This window comes from Oncorhynchus gorbuscha, linkage group LG17 (assembly GCF_021184085.1).
Source record: "Oncorhynchus gorbuscha isolate QuinsamMale2020 ecotype Even-year linkage group LG17, OgorEven_v1.0, whole genome shotgun sequence".
NCBI classification, from domain to species: Eukaryota; Metazoa; Chordata; class Actinopteri; order Salmoniformes; family Salmonidae; genus Oncorhynchus; species Oncorhynchus gorbuscha.
The window spans coordinates 44358240-44373423 of NC_060189.1; the positions used below are offsets into that span (position 1 = coordinate 44358240).

Sequence of the window (15184 nt, forward strand, 5' to 3'; positions counted from 1 at the left end):
GGTTCATGAATCCACTGCCTCCCTCTCTCTCTCTCTCTCTCTCCCATGTTTGTGTGGGCGTGGTTCCCATGTTTGTGTGTTCTGTAACCAGTGTTTTCGTGGTTCCCAATCTAAGTACACTTTTTTTGTAAAGAAAATACAGCCTGATTGTCTCAAATGTACGCCAGCTGGAACCACTTATCTTCCCTTTATATGTTCTGTAACCAGTGTTTCTTGTTGTCAGATCGTTGTTACGATCTGACAAAAGTAACCTTGAAAAACATAAATAAGTACACTTTTTTTGTAAAGAAAATACAGTAATTCAAATACCATTTTAGTATATTTCTCATTTATAAGAACCTACATCAAATGTACTTAAGGTGTATTCAAAGTCTATTTGTTTTGCTCTTTGTCCAATATACTAAGAATATACTAAGAATATACTTAGCGTCCAGATTTGTTAAAGTGGTGTATCGAATGCAACAGTATGTTTCTAGCTTCAAGTGCTGTGTACAAAAAAGTGTCCCAATTTAGATCATTTTAAATGTACAGTATTTAATATACTTAAATGCTAATAAAATACAAATCCAATTGACATTAAATGCATTAAAAATGGTTCCAATTCAGATAATTTATATTATACTTAATATATGTTAATTAAGTATGATTTAAGCAAATGAAAAAAAGTTCCCCGCTTGTGTTTCTCTCTCCCTCTTGTGTTTTTATTTTCCCATCTCTCCTACTTCCCCTCTTTGTCTTTCTTTCCACCTCTCCTTCCTTCCGCTCTGTCTGTCCATAATGAGCGCCAGGTAAGGAAGTATAAGGGCCTGTACTTCTAACAAACAGCTCCTTCCATGCTGGCCATTATTTTTAAATGACTACCTAATGAAGTTCCACCTGGGTAACGAGACCAGGTGTATGAAAATGCATTTTGATCGTCTCACAAAGAGGAGCACGTCCAGTACTTTGGCCATCAATCGGACCGGTTCTGCTTCTGTGACTAAGGTGTTCATTGATGTTGAAATATAGGTGTGGGTATAAGTGTAGGTGTTGAAACGGTACATTTTGAATGAGGCTTTTTTTGGGGACATATTTATTTATTTGATTGGCCAATAGATAGCTAAAGAAACCATTTACAAAGTGAAGTGTAAACGGTGCGTCATAGTTGTCACATAGAGAAGACCGCATTTTTGTGTGCGCATGTTTTCTGTTGTGCGTGTGTCTATGTGTTTGTTTGCTGAGAGTGATTTGTCGTATTTGACATGTGTCTAAAGGGACTCTTCAATTTTAACGAGACCAATGCATTGCTTCTCCCTGCTTCCCCGTATTCCAAGGTGTGCGTAGGCAGTAGACAGAATTAATGCTACAAACACCACTCTTGTGTATTCTGTATTCTGTGTACCTTTTGAGTCAAGCCCTTAGCCCCTATGTCGTCCACCTGATATTCCACCACGGGGAATGAGGACTTCCGGGGTTATGGACTCAACATGTGTGCTGCTATTAGATTAAAACACTTTTTAGATTTCCCAAGACATCATTATGTTCTGTGAGGTACAAGCCAGGATTCCTCTCTCTCTTTCTCTCTCTCTCTCGTTCTCTCGTTCCTCCTGTCTCTCTCGTTCTCTCCCTCCCTCTCTCTCTCTCTCTCTCTCTCTCTCGTTCTCTGATTCCTCCTGTCTCTATATTAAGAATTGTACCAAACAGGACATCCATCCAGCGGTGTTTATGATGTTTCAGGTCTGTTTTTAAAGGAGACAATGAGATGTGGCCTTTTTTTCTTTATCTCATACCATCTACCACCCCTACCCTCCCTACATCATCCCTACCCCCTGTCAGAAGCAGGAGTATATAAGCAGGCAAACTCTGACTCCCTTTATTGTGGGCTGTACATACCCCTGGGCACACACACTCACACTTGAGAGTACTTAACCTCTCCACCATACACACACACACGCACACAGTAAGAGCGGTTGACCTGTGGTACATTACCTGAGTCTCAGCTGGAGCCCAGGGGACAGGAGACTCAGGTCAGCACTGGAGTAGCTTCCAAACATTCTTCACCACGCTGTATGACAGAAGAGCTAACCAGCCTGAAGTTAGAAAAAAAAGCTGAAGACTTAGGTTCCCGACCACAACGTACTGGCGACAAGGCGCTGCTCATCAACAAAAGTAAGTGCAATGTTTTGGAAAATCTTGGGACATTGCTTGACTTGAATGAATTCACGAAATATGTCAATTTCAGAATTTGTAAAAGCTCAGCAACTTATGATATATATTTTCTTACAGTAAGGTGAGTTCTAGACCTTTCTGAGACTATGCAACATTACCAGTTATTGTTTATGGCCATCTCATGAAAAATGATTACGTTCGGGTATGTTAATTTAGGCGGAAATCTACATTTTGCCCTATCATTCAAGTTAATGTTAGTTATTTTGTGCTTTTATTTTATTTAAAAAAAATGTGTATATTTATAGTATTCTATGATGAATTTAATCTGCTCTCTGGTGTCTTTAGGATTTGCTTACGTTTTAAGACGGAAGGAAAGCAACAAAGAAAAGTCACACAAAAAGAACAGCAGAAGAAATAGAGTAGGCCAAGTAGAAATACTACTGGCAGCAATGTACCACTTATTTCTTAGCATAGAACATCAAATCGAATCGAATTGTATTGGTCACGTACACATGCTCAGCAGATGTTATTGCAAGTGTAGCGAGATGCTTGTGCTTCTAGTTCCGACAGTGTGGCAATATCTAACAAGTGATCTAACAATTCCACAACAACTACCCCACAAATCTATGTAAAGGGATGGAATAAGAATGTGTACATAAAAATATATGGATGGGCAATGATCCGACCGGCATAGACGAAATGCAATAGATGGTATAAAACACAGTACATCTGAGATGAGTAGGTAACTCATGTATTTATTCCCAGTTCGTGTGGATTTCTGAATTGTGTGACGTGAGTGCTGGCTCCTTATGCTGCACCAGTACGTTTAATGAGGGTTCTCTAGAATTCTGAGAGAATTCCATTGTTTTATAAATCAGGGAGAATATCTAGTGTACTGATAGTGTGTGTGTGTTATGTTTTTTTTTCTTTCCCTTGACTGCTAGACAGTTGACATTTTGAGAAGGTACTGAGTATGTAGCTTGTAAAGTAGGAGCTTAAGCTTATTTTCTTTCACTGAATATAAATGTGAAAGAGTTTATTTCAAAGAGTGAGTGACTATGAATGTACTGTTTTGGTAAAATGATAAAACACTAATATGTGCTATTCTGATTGGTGGGTTGTGTTGCCGGTTAGGCCAGTCGTGTGGGTTTAAGGATGGCCGGTGTGGCTCCTCCCCCTGCCTCACGCCCTGCCCTCCTGCTGTTCACCCTTATGGCCATGACCCTGGTGACCTCCAGCTACCCTCAGCCACGCCTCCGACCCATACACAGGTATGACCTGACATACTGGGTATAATGACGAGACGCTTGTGCCTTCTATCCTCTGTCCTCTCCATGTCTCCTTTTCCAAATGTCCAGAGGGAAGCGTGGAGAGGATTTGAGGACAGAACTCGTTTCATTCTGACATTTTGAAAAGGAGGCGAGGTGAGGACCGTGGAAACGGGACCAATTTTGACATTCGCCTGGGCAGCTTTTTCCCCCATCTCCTCAGATGTGTGCCTTCCTTTTCATCTGAATCTATCCTTTTACTGTTGTATTTTGAGACTGAGACACAATGTACGGAGATCAATCTTTCTATGGTAGTGAGCACTCTTATTCTTATATGGTAGTTCTATCCATAGACGTGTTTGCATTGTTCCTAATGAGATCTATTGTTCTATCATCCTGCTCTACTCTTTGCTTCCAGAGGTTCCTCTCCAAGTGATCCAGGAGACTCCAACAAGAGGGAGGAGTGGGAGGTGCTCTACCCTTCCATCTCGCTCCGTGATTGGAGCATGCAGATGATGTCAGCCCCGTTCTTTGGTGAGGCCAAGAGCAAAGCAGAGCTCCTGGGGGAGCAGTGGCTCCCAGTGGTGAGCCAGTGGCAGATGGACGAGGATATGGCCAAGGGCTGGCTGGGCGACTGGGCTCCGCAGGGCTCCAACAATGAGGAGAAGAGGAACATCGTGGTGGCGGATGATGCAGCGTTCAGAGAGAAGAGTAAGATGCTCACAGCTATGGAGAGACAGAAGTGGCTTAACTCCTACATGCAGAAACTGTTGGTCGTCAATTCCCAGTAATAAGATGACTGCTAAGCCTACGTATAAATGACGTAACCTGATTTGATTTTTTTTGTTAATAACGTGCCCTGATTTAAAAAAAAGAATAACGTACTAATTACAATTACTCAGAATGTAAAAGTCAATAAAGATTTTTATCAGACCTTATGTGTGACGTTTGATGAAGAATGAACTCTGAATATGGAGCACAATTTGACACAGGATTTACATGCCTATGTTTATACGATTGTTTTGATCCAGTTGAATGATTGATTGACGTAGTAAATACATTGAGACACTTCCACTAAGATGGCGCTGTTGGGAGGTGCTGTTGTACAGCTGAGGGTCTACCATAGGACTCTTTATACATTGTTAATATTAATGAGTGTGAAATAAAGCAAATAAGTCATCATGTCTTGTGTTAATATGGTTGTTGTTCCTCTATGTTCAAGTGTTCCAGTTTATTTTTGTCAAACAGTCATTTTCTAGTTTTTAGCTTACGCCACAAACCGATGCCCTCTGGTGGAAGGTAGTGTGTACAGCAGAGGTAGGGTAAATTGAAAAACAATTGTCATCTCTGTTTACTTCTTGAATGGATTCAACCTGAGGTGGGTTGCAGGGTGTTTCATTTGAAGGTACTTTCCGATTGAGCTGACATCTGCAGCGTGTATCGTGAACGGGGTCTCCACTCATGCGGGGATATATTGCCCTTTAAAAAGCGCATTGCCCGACAGCGCTCGACAAAGCGCCTCAAATTGAATCTCGGCCTGAATCGAAATGGATTTCACCCCCAAACCTGATAAACAGTATAGTGATGGCATCATTCACACCGGCGGAGAGAAAGAGACAGACTTCAAAGGAGAGGTAGTCAAATCTGCAGGGTGATAAAGGAAGGTGGTGGTGTGTATGTGTACATGTGTACGTGTGTGCGTGTGTGTGTGTGTCTTCGGGGGCACAGACCCTTAGCCAAGACCTTGGACTGCAGATGATGATCAATTCCCCCAACACCCTGAGTTATGATGTGTTTAAAATTGAATATTTGAATAAACTTATGGCTGAGAAAATAAATGGGGCCACAGCTAAATACACCAGCCTGACCCCATTACTTACGGCGAGTGGGCCATTAATTTGATGATGTGACAGACCTGTGATTTATTAGTTAATCTTTTCGCTCTTTTGTCTCTCTCGCTCTCTCTCTCTCTCTGTCTGTCTTTCTCTCTCTCTCTCCCTCTGTCTATCTGTCTGTCTGTGTCTTTCTCTCTGTCTCTCTCTCTCTTTCTCTCTCTCTCTCTATATATATATCTGTCCCGTGGCCGGGCTTTGTCTCTCTCCTTTCTATCTGTGTTATACTTTATGGCTGACTCTCTCTCATCCTCTCTCTCAGCTGGCCTCTTTCTCTTTCTCTCACTCCCCCTGCTTTCTCTCAGCTAGTCTCTCTCTTTCTTCCTCTCTCACTCTCTTTCTCTACCTTTCTCTCTCTCACCCCATAATGTTTATAATCATGTTTTACATGTGCTCCTGACAATAGAGGCAGACGTGTGGCTTAGGTAAGCTATAATGAGAAGAGAGATATCATTCAACGATGATGAGCCATGTATGTCAATGTGTGTACATGTGTATGTGGGTTTGTTTGTACACTATATATTCAAAAGTATGTGGACACCCTTCCAATTTTGTGGATTTGGCTATTTCAGCCACATATGTTGCTGACAGGTGTATAAAATAGAGCGCACCGCCATGCAATCTCCATAAACAAACATTGGCAGTAGAATGGCCTAACTAAAGAGCTCAGTTACTTCAACGTGGCACTGTCATAGCATGCCACCTTTCCAACAAGTCAGTTCGTCAATTTCTGCCCTGCTAGAGCTTCTCAGATCAACTGTAAGTGCTGTTATTGTGAGTGGAAAAGTCTAGGAGCAACAACAGCTCAGCCACGAAGTAGTAGGCCTATGGCCAAGCAGCCACACACAAGCCTAAGATCACAATGTGCAATGCCAAGCATTGGCTGGAGTGGCGTAAAACTCGCCGCCATTGGACTCTGGAGCGTGGAAACGCATTCTCTGGAGTGATGAATCACACTTCACCATCTAGCAGTCCGACGGTCTAATCTGGATTTGGCGGATGCCAGGAGAACACTACCTGCCCCAATGCATAGTGCCAACTGTAAAGTTTGGTGGAGGAGGAAAAATGGTCTTCTGGTCATGTAGTGTATGTGTATCTGAGTGTGTGCATGTGTGTACGTTTATGTGTGTGCAGGGCTTTTACTCTAAAACGTTACACTCGGACCTCCTGTATTGCCTCCTCATTGTCCAGGGGGAAGTGGCCGCAAGTGACCCAGAGACCCGGCCTGTGCTCTGCTCTGATGTGATGGATGAGCAGACACAGGCTCACAGAGACTATTATTTATCACCGGATCCAGCGGCGCTACCTGGCAGACCCACCCAATCAGCAGACGCTAAATTGCTTTCTGCATCCCACTGATGCTGCTTCTCTATCGTTTCTTCTATGTCCTCTCTTGTTGCAGTCATCTGTTCTCTCTCTACTGTATAGCGAGCGCTGGTTGTCCATTTCATACTCCTGGGCCACAGCAGCCAAAGAGTAATTTACTGTACTTAGTATTAAGAGTTGAGAATCTTATTGGGCATGGTACTGTATAACCTGGGTCCTATAGCCTACACATATGATGTAGTGAAAAGTATGGGAGTCAGTGGGTAAATGCATGTGTCTATACTATAGACGTTAATACCACAGGCAGGGGCAGAGTGAGATTAGTGGTCCCCGTAAAATTCAAATTTAGAGCTCGTCAGTCATGCAGACTGGTAATATTGCGTGTTGCTATGTTGTCATCCATCACAGATAGCAGATGCACAGTAATACCCGGGCCAAGCCACTGGAAATATTCTGTTTTCCTTGATCAGAATGACAAGTAAACACTGCGTGCGCTGTATCTCTCGGCTAAACACATATTTGGTATTGTGAGCGTGTTGTTTGTGAGCTCGGCCTTTCATGTTTCATGCAACAGATGATGCATGTTTCCTGTGGAAGAGAGAGCATATGAATAGTATAGGATATCTTTTCTCATGGTAGTCTTTTAGGTATGGTTTATATGATGTGTGTATTACACACAAACAAAACACGCAGCATGCACGCCAACACACACACACACACACCCACCCACACACAGTACACACAAGTATACCGCTGAATAGGCACACAGACTCAGACACATTGAGAAACTATAGGTCCTGTGAACCTTCTTTATTCTTCCCATCGACAGATATTGCTGAGCTCAATGAAGCAGACAGGTCTGTAAATCACCTGTTATTACAGCCTCTGAGTCACAAGGAGTTAATATAGTCAGGGCCCATATTCACAAAGTATCTCAGAGTCGGAGTTCTGAACTAGGATCAGGTTCCGCCTCTTATTAATGATGGTTTATAAGGCAAACCCTTCTCCTAGATCAGCACTCCTCCTCTGAGACGCTTGACACATACAGGCCCTGGTGTCTGACACTAACGTCTTGTGACTCCAAGGCTGTCCTAATATGGACACTGTGCATATGGTCTGGTCTCATACTCATACTCCCCCCACACACACACACACACACACACACACACACACACACACACACACACACACACACACACACACACACACACACACACACACACACACACACACACACACACACACACACACACACACACACACACACACACACACACACACACAAACGCACACACACACTGCCCATCTCCCCAACCATTTTCCTCCCACTCTCACCTTCCCTCCATCTCTCTCTTGCTTCCTCCTCCAACCCCACATACCTTCCCTCCATCTCTCTCTTGCTTCCTCCTCCAACCCCACATACCTTCCCTCCATCTCTCTCTTCCTCCTCCAACCCCACATACCTTCCCTCCATCTCTCTCTTCCTCCTCCAACCCCGCATACCTTCCCTCTGCCTCTTTGTTTCCCCTCTACCCATTCTTGCTCTGCAATTCTCTCGCAGAGGACAGGAATCCTCAAATGAATACCACTTCAATGACAGTGGCTATATATATATATATATATATATATATATATATATATATATAGATATCTTTAAAATGACAACGAGAATTACAGCGGTACACCATCACGTAAAAACATTGCCTTGGAAATACAAAAACTCCAAAGAGTCAAAAAAAGACAGCGTTTACAGCAGACCTTCAAATACTACTTGAATTTAAAAATACACTTTTAGTTTTTTTGCTCTAGTCTCCCTGGAGTGCCAGGCGGGTGTGGTTTTCACTCTTGCTACTATTCCATCCGTTCCATTGTGTCAGGCAAGCTCAATCAAGTCCAGATAAAGTAGTTGACATGGTTTCAAATAGTATTTGAACCCAGGTATGGTTAACAGGTAGACTATGAGCTCATATCTGCTGAGCTGGGTTGGGTTTTTGTCTCTTGTCTATGTGTCCGTCTGTCTGTTAGTCCACCATAGAGAAGTATAGAAACACACATCATAGAATAGAAAAACACATCAGTCTTCATCAGAATGATCTCATCAGTTCATCTGGGAGGCTGGCTGGCAAGGCGCTGGGCCGTTTTCCTGAGCTGGAGTGGTCTCAGTGAAACGTGTCGTTTCTTTCTGCCACTCCGTAGGACCGGAACAGTCTTGGTTGAGGTCATACTGAGCTCTGAGATAGTCCAGTCCAGTCTAGCTGAGCTCTGAGAAGTCTAGTCCAGTCTAGCTGAGCTCTGAGAAGTCTAGTCCAGTCTAGCTGAGCTCTGAGAAGTCTAGTCCAGTCTAGCTGAGCTCAGGGTCAGACACTTACCGCCCTTTTCACACTACTGAGCCAAGCTAAGCCAAGCTGTACTGCGATGGTAGTTGCTGAACCCGTGCTGGTAAGCACAATGTAAAAGGTAAATATCAGAGCCGTCACAACATGGATCCGGTCGACATTATAGTGTGAAAAGCATCTAACTATCCATGGGCGAGGGTCATGTGTCTATGACCTCGGTCGGTGATGGTTCGTCAGAGAGGCTAGTGGTGGCATTGGGCAGGGTCTGGTTGTGCCCGTGGCTATGACCCACAGAGTTCCCTTGATGCAGCTCCAGGGCTATACCTGCCATGCTAGGGTCCTGTGGAGGGAACTCCTTCACCTGCCTCTTATATTCCAGGAACGTACAGGCTTTTGTAGCTATAGCCACCACATTCTTCCCTATAAAGATGGTAGACACCCTACTATCCTGGAACAGCACCATGTTAACCCCGCGGATCAAGATGGTGACTATGTTTATAGTAACTAGACTAAGAACAGGGTACAGCATCATCTTCTGGGGCGAGACGTGCTCCCCCTGGACACTGATCTCAGAGAGGGAGACGCAGGGCAGGGTTAGGAGCAGGATGTAGCAGTAGAAAAACATCAGTCCCTCGGCCCAGATGGGCAGGCCGGTCCGTTGGGGCTCCCACAGGTTGGCCTGGATGTCCAGAACATCCAGCAGGTCCAGGGCCACCCAGAACAGCTTCCCCCGCATGTCCTCCTTTTTCCTGAAGGTCCTCACGTATTCCATGCTGTCCAGAGCCACCAGGACCAAGTATAGCCCCGGGACGCACACGGAGAGGAGTAAGGTTAGAGCCTTCCGGGCCACCGTCTCCAGGCTTTTCCTGTCCGCCTTGTAGTTCTATAAGATATAAGATATACTTTATTGTCACACATTGAAACGTGTATTTTTCAAATATCTCTGTGGAGTATCCCCCCCTGACAAGACTCACATACACCAGGGTTAGCCACAGTGCAGCGTCTCTGGAGCAGCTTAGGGGTTAAATATCCTGCTCAAGGGAGCAATGGAAGGAGATGGTACTGTATATGGGATACTGATGCCAGCAACCCTCTGGTTACCGGCCCGCTCCCCACCAGATTTTCCATAGTCGGTGCTAGGATTCAAACCGGCAACCCTCTGGTTTCTGGCCTACCAGTCTAACGTCTAGGTTACCTACCTGGAAGACGAAGTAGAGCTTGATCTCCAGGACGAAGATGTAGAGGAACCAGAGTATCATGGCGTAGCCGCGTTTGGCGGTCTTCACCTCAGCCCCGACCCACACTGCCACGTAGCGCAGCACGATGAGGAAACAGATGTCTCCCACCAGCACGATGATGCACACTCCGATCTACAAATACATACAATACATTATTTACGCAACGTGCATTCAAAGTTGTAACACAGTTGTTACAGTTAAACAATACATTAAAGGAAATAAAATTGAGAGACAAGGAAAGAGATGTCAAACCACAAAGGATGTACAAAACAGTAAAATCACTCAGTAAAAAACAATGCTTTTTTAAGTGTAATTCAAAGCTACAGTCTGTGATTGGTGCATCTACTGTTGGACTTATTAGTGGGCATTCCCCTGCTCAGACACTGCATGCATCATCCCAACCTAGTCAAACACAAATTTTACTGAAACCCGTGCCATGGTTTGTTAATTTACGTTAGGTTACATTACACTGGCCTACCAATGTAATAGCAGTCTCACAATATAATACGAATTGTAGGACGTATAGTATCCTACGTCTTGAACGTTTTAGTATGATATATTACGTTTGACTGCTTTAGTATGATATATTACGTTTGACTGCTTTAGTATGATATATTACGTTTGACTGCTTTAGTATGATATATTACGTTTGACTGCTTTAGTATGATATATTACGTTTGACTGCTTTAGTATGATATATTACGTTTGACTGCTTTAGTATGATATATTACGTTTGACTGTTTTGGTATGATATATTACGTTTGACTGCTTTGGTATGATATATTACGTTTGACTGCTTTAGTATGATATATTACGTTTGACTGCTTTAGTATGATATATTACGTTTGACTGTTTTGGTATGATATATTACGTTTGACTGCTTTGGTATGATATATTACGTTTGACTGCTTTAGTATGATATATTACGTTTGACTGCTTTAGTATGATATATTACGTTTGACTGCTTTAGTATGATATTATATATTACGTTTGACTGCTTTAGTATGATATATTACATTTGACTGCTTTAGTATGATATATTACGTTTGACTGCTTTAGTATGATATATTACATTTGACTGCTTTAGTATGATATATTACGTTTGACTGCTTTGGTATGATATATTACGTTTGACTGCTTTAGTATGATATATTACGTTTGACTGCTTTAGTATAATATATTACGTTTGACTGCTTTAGTATGATATATTACGTTTGACTGCTTTAGTATGATATATTACGTTTGACTGCTTTAGTATGATATATTACGTTTGACTGCTTTAGTATGATATATTACGTTTGACTGCTTTGGTATGATATATTACGTTTGACTGCTTTAGTATGATATATTACGTTTGACTGCTTTAGTATGATATATTACGTTTGACTGCTTTGGTATGATATGCTACGTTCAACTCCTTTAGAATGATATGCCATGTTCGACTGCTTTAGTATGATATGCTACGTTCGACTGTCACACCCTGATCCATTGGTCTTTGTGCTTGTCTCTACCCCCTACATGTGTTTCTCATCTTCCTCGTCATCCCCTGTGTATTTATACCTGTTTTATCTGTTTGTCTGTTGCCGGCTCGTCTTGTTTTTCAAGTCAACCAGCGTGTTTTTCCGTGCTCTTGCTTTTTCCATATCTCGGTTTTTCTAGTCCTCCCGGTTCTGACCTTTGCCTGCCCTGACACTGAGCCTGCCTGCCTGACCATTCAGCCTGCCCTGACACTGAGCCTGCCTGCCTGACCATTCAGCCTGCCTTGAACTCAAGCCTGCCTGCCACTTTGTACCTTCTGGACTCTGACCTGGTTTATGATATTTTGCCTGTCCACGACCTGTCTCTTGCCTGCCCCTTGTTTATAATACATTTTAGAGACTCAAACCATCTGCCTCCCATGTCTGCATCTGGGCCTCGACCCTGTATCGTTATCGACTGTTTAGTATGATACGCATCCGCTACAAGACCATGGTGCTTGCCTACGGAGCTGTGAGGGGAACGGCACCTCAGTACCTCCAGGCTCTGATCAGGCCCTACACCCAAATAAGGGCACTGCGTTCATCCACCTCTGGCCTGCTCGCCTCCCTACCACTGAGGAAGTACAGTTCCCGCTCAGCCCAGTCAAAACTGTTCGCTGCTCTGGCTCCCCAATGGTGGAACAAACTCCCTCACGACGCCAGGACAGCGGAGTCAATCACCACCTTCCGGAGACACCTGAAACCCCACCTCTTTAAGGAATACCTAGGATAGGATAAAGTAATCCTTCTCACCCCCCTTAAAATATTTAGATGCACTATTGTAAAGTGGCTGTTCCACTGGATGTCATAAGGTGAATGCACCAATTTGTAAGTCGCTCTGGATAAGAGCGTCTGCTAAATGACTTAAATGTAAATGTAAATATGCTACATTCAACTGCTTTAGTATGACATATTACGTTCGACTCTTTTATTTAGTATGATATATTATGTTTGACTGCTTAGTATGATTTATTACGATTGACTGCTTTAGTATGATATGCTATGTTAGGTTATGGGTTAAGGTTAGGGTTAGAGTTAGGCGAAGCGTTAGCTAACATGCAAGTAGTTGCAAAGTAGCTAAAAAGTAGTAAGTAATTGCAAAGTTGCTAATGTTGTCTGTGATGAGATTCAAACATGCAACCTTTGCGTCGCTAGACTTTCGCATTATACATCTACCCAACCACCCCGATCAACCACCCTCCTTTCGTTTTTTGCCTTAAGTAACCTACTGTCATACTAAACGTAACCTATGATCTTAATTTGAGTGTTCAGGATTTACATAAGCAAATGTAATGCAACCCAACGTAAAGTAACATGTCATACTAAATGGAGTGGCACGGATTTAGTAAATATAACATGTTTTGCTCTGAGACCAGGCTGATCAACCAAACATATTATATTTACTAAATCCGTGCCACTCCATTTAGTATGATATGTTACTTTACGTGCTACGTCATCGACTGACAGATTGTTATAACATATGATGTGTTTAGCTTATAAGTAAAATACTGGACCTATCCAGGCGTTGTAAGATCTGGCAAGCGTCAGAAAAGCCTGGGGAGAGGAACGTGCCCAGTAGTTGTGTTCCCCTGCTCAGGCGAAGCGACGCAATAACCAATGGGCTAATTCCTGCCAGTTCACACTGGGTTCATAGCCGAAAGAAGTGTCCCAGCTGTTCCAAAAAATCATGCAGCAATTCTGCTCAAAGAACAACAAAATGGTTGGAGGGAAAGAGGTGCCTAGCGAGGTTGTCCTAATTAATGCCATCTATATGGGAGGTGTGAATTGTAGACAATTATCACGCGCTCAGATAGAAGCCATTAGCCATAGCTATTAGCACAAAGTTGATACATGTGCACTCACGTATATACTTATGTGGGTGAGTCAACTTATTTGATTGACATTATTTCAAATGATTTAATATTACTAATAAAGTCTGCTCCATTTGAAGTAGAAATCGAAAATAAACTTTATTACATGAAACAAAAAATGGAATCATTTTGAGGCTACAGGAAATAGGTTGACTTCTATGTTAAACAACTGCAGTCATGGCTGCTTTGGTTGTCAACAGCCGTGTAGCTATTGTAGTACTTTGACTGTAGAAAAACAGGAATCTCGAAAGTTGTCCCAGGTGAGGCAAGCATGCGAGGGAGGGGCAACTTCGACTGTGCAATAAAGCGTCTGAGCAGGGGCACGGACCCAACAGATTTAAAAAGGATACAAACTAAATGGCCTCTTACCTTCCTGGGCCCCTGGTTCTGCTCTACCAGATAGGCATCCATGAAGGCCATGCTGGTCATGATCACCATGGTGGTCAGGCACACGTGGCGTTTGTCTGGCTGCGGCAACACCATGGTGGGCAATGTAAGTTCTGCTGAACTGAACTTCCTGTTGTAGTCCTACAAAAAAAGTGATGTTCTACTGCATTTGTTGTCCTATTGCATCAGGTTCAATGGACCTGTTGTAGTCCTATTACACTTTTTTTGTAATCCTATTACGCTTGTAGTCCAACTGCACTTGTAGTCCTAATTTACAGTTTTCTTATTGAGTTATTTTAGGGGAAAATGTCAAGTGTACCTGATCAATCCCTATTAGGGTAACAAATAGCCTACATTCCATTTCTTTTTACATTATTGAGAAAATGCACTCCCACTCCTTAGCATGACGCAATGGGTCCCCCATCGATGCGTTTGAGAAAGACAACACTCTTAGGACCAGGAGGGCAATGGAACGAATCCAGGTTAGGAGAATTGCATTGATATATTATGGTCTGTTTAAGCTATACAGACTGGTGCATCCACTCTCTCAGCGCAGTTCCATTGAGTCTAATGTGCTACTGCTGTGATCAAGGACTCACAACACACCTCTGAGGCTCCATAACCCTGGAATCCGCTCAGTAATATTGCAGTTGGGGTTTATTGCTCCATAGGAAAATGACAAAACCATATATCTTCAGTTGCAGACTTTGTAGTGGCCGAATCCTCATGGAAGGACCACGTCATTGGTGTCAACTGATCATGTGAGTCAGCATATTTTAGCAGCATGGACTAGCATAGTACAACAACAACAACAGTACATTTGCTGAGGATAATGTGAGTCCTTGCTTCAATTTTCCAAAGGTATCAGGGAAAGGTCTTCTAAAGTGGTTCTACCAATGAGGAGAGGATGGAGTTCCACCCACTGTTGATGAGACGGACCTCTGAGAGTGATGTGTAGTTCCTGTGATACGCCAGAGGAATTGTTTCTCCTCTCTCAGTCTGCGGAGTCTGGGGAAGAGAGAAGAGAACAAGGGGTTAGCTTAGCACAAACTGTGTTGTAGCCAATTATGTATATAAACCCTGGATTGCTGATGCTATGTATTGGCAGGGCTGGTGCCAGAACTAATCACTTGGATGGGCATTTAATTTTTTTCACAGAACTTGTGAGTTTCAAGTTTGGGGAAGTTTACAATTTATTCTA

At 43.0% G+C, this 15184-nt stretch overlaps 2 protein-coding genes across 2 annotated transcripts in view; one reads left to right on the forward strand and one right to left on the reverse strand.

Annotated features, from left to right (window-relative positions):
- The first annotated feature begins 1873 nt into the window (after window positions 1-1873).
- On the forward strand, window positions 1874-4349 carry LOC124001104 (tuberoinfundibular peptide of 39 residues-like). The gene is made up of 3 exons (XM_046307656.1): window positions 1874-2148; window positions 3283-3419; window positions 3835-4349. Exons 2-3 carry the CDS (start codon window positions 3304-3306, stop codon window positions 4205-4207), a joined length of 489 nt encoding a protein of 162 aa, XP_046163612.1. The 5' UTR covers window positions 1874-2148; window positions 3283-3303; the 3' UTR covers window positions 4208-4349.
- Window positions 4350-8315: 3966 nt separating this feature from the next.
- The window catches only part of LOC124002125 (transmembrane protein 121-like), a 63370-nt gene continuing 56501 nt past the window's right edge, over window positions 8316-15184 (reverse strand). Inside the window, exons 2-4 of the mRNA XM_046309415.1 lie at window positions 13966-14991; window positions 10170-10340; window positions 8316-9853 (exon numbers count right to left, since the gene is read on the reverse strand). Of these exons, the coding sequence (XP_046165371.1) occupies window positions 9170-9853; window positions 10170-10340; window positions 13966-14079 (969 nt within the window). The 5' untranslated portion in view covers window positions 14080-14991 and the 3' untranslated portion in view covers window positions 8316-9169. The remainder of the gene's footprint in view (window positions 9854-10169; window positions 10341-13965; window positions 14992-15184) is intronic.